General features: G+C 33.8%; 1 protein-coding gene across 1 annotated transcript in view; it reads left to right on the forward strand.

Annotated features, from left to right (window-relative positions):
* Window positions 1–3,961: 3,961 nt before the first annotated feature.
* The window catches only part of LOC106471102, a 42,829-nt gene continuing 36,713 nt past the window's right edge, over window positions 3,962–10,077 (forward strand). The window contains exons 1-3 of the mRNA XM_013931689.2: window positions 3,962–3,980; window positions 6,596–6,721; window positions 7,826–9,399. Coding sequence (XP_013787143.2) covers window positions 6,608–6,721; window positions 7,826–9,399 — 1,688 coding nt within the window. The 5' untranslated portion in view covers window positions 3,962–3,980; window positions 6,596–6,607. The remainder of the gene's footprint in view (window positions 3,981–6,595; window positions 6,722–7,825; window positions 9,400–10,077) is intronic.

Raw genomic sequence — 10,077 nt, forward strand, 5'->3', positions numbered from 1 at the left:
TCATGAGGTTACAAATCATGTACGTACTTATATCAACATTAGTATCTGTACGTCACCGATAAGGGGAAACTGGTGTCAGTTTTCAATTTATTTGAAATAATATTGCTGTGATTGACTGCAAGGTGAGTTAGCGTTTAAATGTAAAATAAAATTGTACAGTTAAACTAAACAATAGAAGGAATAATAAAGTAATTGTAAACAAAACCATAACGAAAAAAAAACAGAATTTGCTATCTCACACTCCTTCCACTTTGAAAAGCCACGTTGATTATATAATTAATCAAAAGTCCCAGTTTTTGTATTTTTTACACTGACATCATGAATCCTTTAGAGTTTCAGTACAGATACCTTACAAGGAAAAAAATCGTTCATGTTCTTGAATCTTCAAATTGATCTTCTCTAGCTTCGTATTCTGGTTCACCTTTCAAGAACTTTGAGTTCGAAGACCAACTACGTTGAGCAGAAGACACTGAAGTTATCAACTGGATACAAAGGATGAGAGGTGGAGACACAAAAACAAAGTCTTCTAGGTTGTGGAAAAATATCTAATCTTTCTAAGCTCAACTATGACTAACACTTGCAGGTGCAGGAGGACTTTAAGAGTTTCCCTGAAACAAGATAAAATATAATATAATAAAACAAACAATATGTACCCAAAGTTACACTTACAATATTAGTGCAAGAGCTTCAGAAATTCTCGCCGTATGTTAAACTAATACACTAGTGAAAAATCTACATTAAAATATGAATAAATTCCAGTAAAATCTAATAAACTCTACTCATATATCTACAAAAATATGCTTTCCCAGGCTCCAACACTGTCTTAAATATGTCAATAAACTCTTGTGTTTTGGACATAAGAAAACAGTGATTGGTGCCAGTTAGATCATTTGGCCAATGGGCAGTAAAGATCATGGGCGAGATTATCCATAGCTACTGTTTGACAAGAATAAGTTGGCGTGCTAATTAAAAACATGTTGTTGTTCCTGAAAAATAATTAGACAAAAAGGTACTTAATCTCAACTTGACCCGATATTAACCACTGGGGCATGTTAAAATTAGAAATTGATAAATGCTATTGTTACGTCTCCGTTTGTTAATTGATTTTCCGTAACTTCGTTCCGACGAAACTTTAGCGACACAAGTCCTTACTTAATAAAACTGGTTTATTCTTTCCGAATACAACTTTACGATACACTTATTTTCAACAGTCGCGCTATAACTAACTATAGTTCACGTCTCACGAGCTCTACTTCAACAATACGTCTCTCTCTGACAGCAGTTCAATTTCTCATTACCTACACACACATTGTCGCGTCACGCCGTCACCCTCTTATATATATACCAGCCTACCCTGTATCTAGTAAATGCTAGGGCATTCACGAAGGAACAAGATAGTTCTAGAAACGTGGCATGACACTATTCACGTGACCTCGCTGACGCAACACTATGTTCCAACCTGGGGAACTAAAGAAAAGTAGCAAAGTTTTATAAACATAACTTCTAAACTAAAAAGAGTTGAAAACTGGTAGTTCAGCCAAGTACTATGTTAGGAACATATTTTCGCGCGAAATTCAACAACAACAAAGAAAAAAAAATTCACAAAATCTGAGCTCTCCATCACAGCATGAACTTGAATATGCCAATTGGCCACAGCGTTTAACCTCAGTTCACTAGCGGGAGGTATTCAGACTAAGGGCGTAATTACTTATAGCTATTGTATAATACACTAACAAGAAAAAAACTCAGCCTTGTTATTTTGGTAAAAGAACCAAACAGCTTGTACTTTAAACACACAAAATTCCGCTTGCAATCCAGTAAATAACTTCCTTGAGCGCTTCATTGCGTTCGAAAGAGGAACTATAAAAGTAACGTAATTTAATTTTTTTATTTACTTTATAGCACCCACATTCTAAGGGAAAGTATAACAGAGCGACAAGAACAAAGAGTATATTAGGAGGAAATTTGATGTATTTTTTGTTGAATTTAGCGCAAAGGTATACGAAGGTATCTGCACTAACCTTCCCTCACCTAGAAGTGATAGATTACAGGGAAATCAGGTAGTCAATATCAACCACCGCTACTATAATCGAATAGTGGGATTGATCGCACATTATAACGCCTCAGTGGCTGAAAGGGCGAGCATGTCTGGTGATAGGATTCGAACCTGTAGATTACGAGTCGAACACTCTACTCAACAGGCCATGATAGTCTTGAAGGGGAATTAAAAAGCAAACTTTATTTCTAATAGCTAAGATATGAAAGCAGAGCAATCGAAGCTAGATTTCTCTACAAAGAATTAAGGCTACAAGTTATATCCAATTCCTTTAAACTATAATGAAATATTGGTATATTATAACAATTCCTATTGGATTAATTGAAAAATCTTTTAAAATAGTTTTCGAAATGTTTAGATTTTTTTTATATTTGAAATAACACAAAAGAGAATAGTTTAGACCTAATATCTCTGTAGTAGGCTTAACAATATAAATTATTGAATACTAGCTGGAGTACCCCTCCCATGGACGGAAGTTATGTAAATTCATGATTAATAACTGGTTACTTAGGGCATGAAAAGTTGCTTCCCCTATATGTAATTGTTAAAAATGCAAAAACGCCCATAAAAACTGCAAAACATAAAATGTGAAACCACAAATTTGAATATCTCCGCATGGGCCCAACAAACCTTTAAGCCAAATTTGGTGAAGATCCATCAACAGGATTGTTTGTTTTTGAAATTTGCGCAAAGCTACACGAGGACTATCTACGATAACCGTCCCTAATTTAGCAGTGAAATACTAGAGGGGAAGGCAGCTAATCATCACCACCCGCAGCCAACTCTTGGACTACTCTTTTACCAACGAATAGTGGGATGACTGTGACATTATAACGCCCCCACGGTTGAAAAGGCGAGCATGTTTGCTGATGATATTTGAACCCATGAATCACAGGAGGTGAGGTAACGGTAAAAAAAAAAAACGCCCAAAAGAACCGCAAAACTGAATATGTGTATGTATCTCCCCATGAATTCAATAAACCTTCGTGCCAAATTTGGCGGAGATCCGTCAACAGGGGCGAAGTTGTGGTAAAAAAAACGCAAAAATGCCTATAAAAATAGCAAGATGAAAAATGCAAAACTGAAAATTTGTGCGTATCTCCCCATGGACCCAAAAAACCTTCATGACAAATTTGGAGAAGATCCATCCACACAACCTAGGAAGTGCATATATGGATATACAAAAACAACAGATAGTACTATTATATTCATATAGATAATTTAATATTTGATTCTGTAATATTGTTTATCTTTGTGATATGTGAAAAGTTAGCAATTATTTTCTAACCCAACTAATGAATTAAAGTGTATACTGTCGTGAAAAATACCATTAGATAGACATTCTAATTTTCGTTGTGACAGGCGGATAATTTAAGGAATCGCGAGGCTTCTGCTAATAGTAATACTAATAGTAATTCAATTGTAACGTGATGTAAACGTATCAACGTTTGATTGTTTCATCATTTAGGATAAAGATTTATCTTGAGATATTTGCCGTTATATTAATTATTTATAAATTCGAAATATTTTAACAAATGGTTCCCTGCTTCAAGTTCAAGTACTCACATTGGGGTGTAACTATAGCCTATGTTTTGATGGTTCGGTATTTCAACTTCAGTTCAAAACAAACTTAAGCTTTGATACTGAGTGAGTCATCGTAATGTTATTTCGATATCAGTAAGCTTAACCGTAAGTTGGGATATGAATTTTGTTACTTCATTAAAGAAACATTCAACAATATCGAGAATTATATCTCTAATTCTAATAGTAGTAATACTAATTCTGCTCGTAAAACTTAAAAAATAAAATTATAGGCTTTGATACTGCTTGCCAGTTTTAATTTCTGTTGTATTATTAGTATATTGTTTGGAAGTATTAGAAATTAATCATCTTAACAATACTCAGCACAGTTTTAGAGAAAAATGTAAGATTTTTTTAATTCATCTTGTTGACCACTTTCTAGAGTTTTTTTAAAATGCATGTGCTCTTTTTGAACAAGTACACCCTTTTGGTGTTACCCGTTTTTCATACAGCTCTTAAAAAGTTCTTCCAAAAGGTTAATTATTTAGCATCATAAAAAGCATTAGCTGTTTCTTATCTGGGTTGCTATTAAAATAGTTATGAGAGCATGGTTATTTTATATTTAATTTCACCTTTTCGAAAGCTTGATATAAAGTTTGAGAGGGTGTTATTTAGTCTTCCAAAAGGTTAATTATTTAGCATCATAAAAAGCATTAGCTGTTTATTATCTGGGTTGCTATTAAAATAGTTATGAGAGCATGGTTATTTTATATTTAATTTCACCTTTTCGAAAGCTTGATATAAAGTTTGAGGGGGCGTTATTTAGTCATTTAATCTCAGTAAATAACTATAATGTTTAAACTTCAAGAATAAAAAATAAAACAACTAATTTGAATCTGTATGTACTTATGAAAGTCACCATGATGCAAGGGGTTTAAATACCTTATATGAAGTTCTGACTTATATTTTAAATAAAGAATTACTTGGTAATGGCATTTAATTATAAGAGTAATGTTATATGCATGTAGGTTATAAGTTACACACATAGGTCATAGGTTAGATGGGAATTCAAAATTCTGTAGAAAAAAAATAAAACTGAGTGTCAGATTTTTGTGTGTTTAATTTTAAGGACAGTAAGACAAGAAGTTGTAATTTTAAGATCTCCTGTTGAGGCAGTTTTATTTCTTCATTAGGGTGGTAAATCTGTCACTTTATGGGAGCTTGATGAATGTTTGAGGGATTAGGACTATTTAGTAATTTAGTTTTCTGTTTGTTGAGAGTTCTTTTATGAGTCAACGGGCTCGTGATGTTCCATAATTAATTAATTTATATGCTTAGAGTTTTGAGCTTCAAAGAGAGGCTTAAATAGCTACTCGGGTAACAGAACTGACGAAGTTTACAGAAGGCCTTTCACCATAAAAATCAACTCCCCAACTAAATGTAGAAGTTACATGGATGTGAAAGATTATAACTTACACCAGGCAAATATTGGAAACTATGATAACTTGATATTGGACAATAGAGTCTTGACTGTAAAACATTTTAGAACCAGTTTGTTTTTTTGGAATTTTGCCTTTTTTGGTTTGTAGATTTTTCACATAAATGGCTAATGTTTTAAGAAATGTGTCAACACTTGCAAGATGATAACTTTTGTAATATTACATACTACATATAATTTAAGGAATAAAAGGGACCTGCTTGTCCATCTAGGCTGTCCCATCCATGAAACTAAACTTCAGAGTCAGTCCTTATCATTTAAATATTTATCAAGCCTTCCCTTAACTGCATCTGCCACATCAGAAATGGAACTGTATTATCTGAAGTTGACTCCTACGTCAAGTCCTACCATTCTTATCACTGGATAGAAAAAATATGATGCATCAACACTACCAATTCTCTTAACAATCTTAAACAATGTTCTTTCTAAGGTAAGGAGCTCAAGACTAGACACAGTACTCCAAATGTGGCCCAAACAATAACCTACACAGTGAAATTATAATCTCTTTAGACTTGGATTCAATATTTCTGTAGATACAACTATAAATCCTATTTGCTCTTTTATTATTGACAACACATTTTTTAGATGGCTTAAGTGTGTTCAACTAGTACAGGGTTTTTCAATCTTTTTCAATACCAAGGGCCAACTCTTTGCCTCCCTAAACTGTTGTGGATATCAAATCCACACCCATACCATCATCTACATAAGCAGTAACCTCTCTGCTGACATTTTTAATTTTATTTTAACAGTCATAAATATATTATACAAAGTCTAATCATTAAAGACCTAGAGATTACATGACTCTAGTGTCAAAAATGTTAGTGCTGAATAAGCTACTTGTTTGTAGGATGCTCAGCCAACCAGTGGGCCTACGTGTGGCTCAGCAGTAAGTCTGAGAACTTATAATGCTAACAATTTGGTTTCGATACCCATGGTGGGCACAACACGGATAATCCATTGTGTAGCTTTGTGCTTAATAACAAATAAACAAATCAAACAATGAAGTGAAAAAAACATTGAAAATTAAAACCTGAAGAGTAGTAACTGTAAGTTTTTAAAGTCCAGACTTTGACCAACTTTTTTTTAATCATTAAATTATAAATATGTGGAATGGTTTTACTAATGATACGATCTATTCTATTACCTTACCAAACTTTTTTCGTCTTTTGTTGGACAGATATTGATGTAGATGGTTAACTTCATTTCGAGTTCGTTAGTTTTATATTTTGTTTCTGGTGAACTTAGGGCTTATTACCTATGGTGTTTTGAAGAATCTGTCACCTAACTTATTCTTAGGTTATTATTATTCTTGTTTTATGTATAGACCCAGCATTATCAGTTGTGTTTATATGTAAGTTTTTTTTACAGCAAGATAAACATTGCAGTGAAATGATTTCATATCAGATTTAATCAGTATCTGTGATCATAAGTTACATACCAGCTTGAATTACATGTAAGAATGAGAGATATCTCGTGTAATTCTTGCAGTAAAAATATCAATTATTTTTTCTTTTTTTTAGTGTGTTTGCATTATGAATCGTTCACATCCAGTTGCAGATGGGAAAGATCGAATACGGTCTAAACTTCAGAGCATTGAAGATGAAAAAGAATTGATTATTTCTATCATTGAGAATCTTGTTGCAAAGGTATGTACATTAGCACTGCAACAAATTTTACCCTCTCTCTCATCTGTGGCATTGTTGTTCATTATTTCAATTTTAAAATATAAGTCAGATGTTCAACGCATTGAGTTTGTGTATTAGATACCATAAAGGTTCAGACACAGAAACCACTTGTCATTTATAGCCAGTTCTTACATGTATATAATTTGAAAATCTAAAGATTTTCTGAACTTGTAGCATAGAGTAACTAAAATTTATAGTTCTGTAATACTTGTACTTTCTTTTTGACAAATCTCTCATTAAACTGATAAACTCGTGCCACAAAACGGCTTGATGTGTAATTATTCAACATTAATATCTGTTACTGTTTCATGTATGTTTCCTGTCTCTTATGCCATCTTCCTCTTTCATTACACATTATTTTCTTGTAAAAAAAACCCTCCCTTTTTTTAATCTTTTTTGATGTTAATCATTGAGGCTTTGTTGAATATATTATTTAACTGTGAAGTTTTCTCCATCAAAACTCACCAGTTTTTTTCCTTCTGTTGAAGGTATTGCTTATTTTCTATTTTCTCTTAACTTTACTACTTTTATTTCACTCCTTTTATTGATGTTGTACAAGTGCTTTGTTCTCTCAGTTGATTTCAATTCATTGACTTTTTTATGACACTTTTGTTTTTTATCTCTGAAATATCTTATGCTGGGTTAGATGGTTCTGATTTTCAATCCTGACATTTAGTTTCTGTTGCACATTTTTTGGCCTCTTGTATCTTGATTTTTTCTTTAATAAGATGACTTTTCATATTAACAACGTGTTAGTCGTAGTGTTACATGCCCCATGACATGGTTTGTCTCATTTTCTCTAAACTACATATGTATCAAATTGTTTTGGGGTCCGTGACTTTGTTGGTCACAGGGTCTCAGCTTCAAGATAAGATACGAGTCACACAAAAAATGAAAAACAAACCCCATCAATATTGCAATTTATCCCACTAATTACTACTGAAGTTCCTTGTTTATTTCACACAGAAAATGAGTAATTTCACCCGATTTTTTTGTGATCTGTTCTTTACATGTAAACTTACAATAATTGTATCAAATGACTAAACTATGATTAATATCTTCCAGGCTAACAAAACTGCCAATTCTTGCCTTGAGGAAGAAAACCGAACTACTTTTTTCAAGAACTTTCATCAAGTTAGCCAGGCATTGGAATCTTGCTCTGAGAAGCTTTTTTTTATTAGAGTAAATCTCCTGGAAAATGGTGATGGAGAAGATGAATTACCAGTAGAGAGTTCCAAAGAAAGCTATGGTGAAGAGCTCTCCAAAATTACTGTCTCATACAAGGTCACTCCTGACCCAAAGGAACAGTTAACAACGTGTGATGTATTATCGGAAAATGTGTATAGTAAAGAATATAAAGAAACATTTTTACAGTTGAGGAACAAAACAAGTGTGAGCTCAGATGACAGTTATAACCAGGTCAGTGTGGTGTCATCTCCTGCTTCTTCTTTTTATTCCCTCCTAACGAGCTCACCAACAAACAGAGCATTTGAACAAAATATACAGTTTGATTCTAATCACAGTGTAAGCAATAATAGTGGTAAAAGAGCTCAAGAGGTTGAAAACTTGATAACTTTAGATAATCTTTCAGACCAGAAGCACACGCACCAAAGTTATAATCAGGAATCCAAACAAGATGGATGTCTATCAGACATAAAAGATGACCACAATGACAATCCTAAAGAAACGTTAGTGAATACGCTATTTACTTCAGTTGAAAACATCGATAAAATCTCTCATTTAGGGAATGAAGGACTCTCTGATAAATATCAGTCTTCTTCCTCATTTGTTGTATCTGACAAAGAGCCTTATCAGTCAGTAAATCATAGTATTGTGAAGAGTCAACTAGAAGTTGAGAGTCAGCCTTTTTTTACCTTACCATATAAACATGACAAGAACTCACAGTCATTAAAATGTCTTGGTAATGTGGAGGGTCAGTCTCGTGTGCTACAGACTCATGAGAAATGCACAAATTCAAGTCCACAGCATACCACAACAGACAGTCATTCCTGTATAGCAGATAATACTAGGAATATTTCACAAGTTTTATTGTCATTTGATGTTGTAGAAGAACAACCTCGTGCACACACTGGACCTAATAGTACTGAACTTGGTAAACCTTCAGACCCTAATGAACATGACAATTTGCCATTACTTCATAATTCAATAGATCAGCATTCTTTTACACCACCTAGTGTACATAGTGGAAATCCAAAACTACCACAGACAGACATTTCAGAAGGTGAACAAGTTTGCAGATTATACGGATCCGAAAATGTTGTGCACTCATCTTTTCATCATCTCGGTACAACAGGTACTCAGCCAAATACATCGCTTGCAGCTGACAGAAGTCCACCAACACCCGCACTTCATTCCACAGCATGTTATGAACAAAGCGTGCATCCACATGTGTCGCCATCTAATGGACTGAAGAGTCACCCTTGTCTGCCACAAATACCTGACCCAAAACCACTGACACTAGCACATGCTAGTGAGAGAAAAAGTGATTTTGTAATTCGTCCCATGCATGTAAGGATAGGAGTGCCCATACCTGCAGTTGTTTCTCACATTGTTAGCCCATCCGAATTTTGGCTCCAGCCTGCAGGAACAGTGGTTGAAGAGCTGTCTCACAAATTGCAGTAAGTAAGCAGCTCATTGTTTTATAAATATATCTCGTTATTATCGAGTAATGAGTTTGGATTGATGTGCGATTGTGTTCAAATCATTTGCAAGAGAAAAGTAAGAACCAATTTGGTGAAAAAGTTATTTTCACCTGTTAGTGTTACAACTCAATTTCTCTAACTTTTTTTATTACAAACTGTGTATTAAACCTGTAGACACAGAAGGGTCAAGGTGCAAATTTCACAACCTTTTTTTTTTTTTACAGAGTTACATTCAAAACCTTAAATGTCAACATTCGTTAGTAAACTTGACATCAAAATTGAGTTTTTAATTCAAGTGTTTGTATTATTTAAGTCTCTTAATTTCAAATAGAAATACTGAAATGAATTTTCAGTCTCCCGCTCCGAGTCACGTGGTGTGGTGGTGCTCTGACTTCTCATTTATAGACTTTTCTTCCTCTCTTATATGGGCATTAGATTATTCAACCAATTAGAAACGCATCCTGTAGATTCGATGACGAGGAACCCACTTTGAGACTAATAATGGCTGGAGACGGCTTGAATGGGTAATGAAGAAAAACTTTAATATAACAGCAAATGTACAACGTTTCGACAAGGTTTTGTCATCATCAGGTACCTTGTACATCAGGTACGTTGTACATTTGCTGTTATGTTAAACTTATATTAAAGTTTTTC

This window comes from Limulus polyphemus, unplaced genomic scaffold, assembly GCF_000517525.1.
Source record: "Limulus polyphemus unplaced genomic scaffold, Limulus_polyphemus-2.1.2 Scaffold4411, whole genome shotgun sequence".
Taxonomy (NCBI): Eukaryota; Metazoa; Arthropoda; class Merostomata; order Xiphosura; family Limulidae; genus Limulus; species Limulus polyphemus.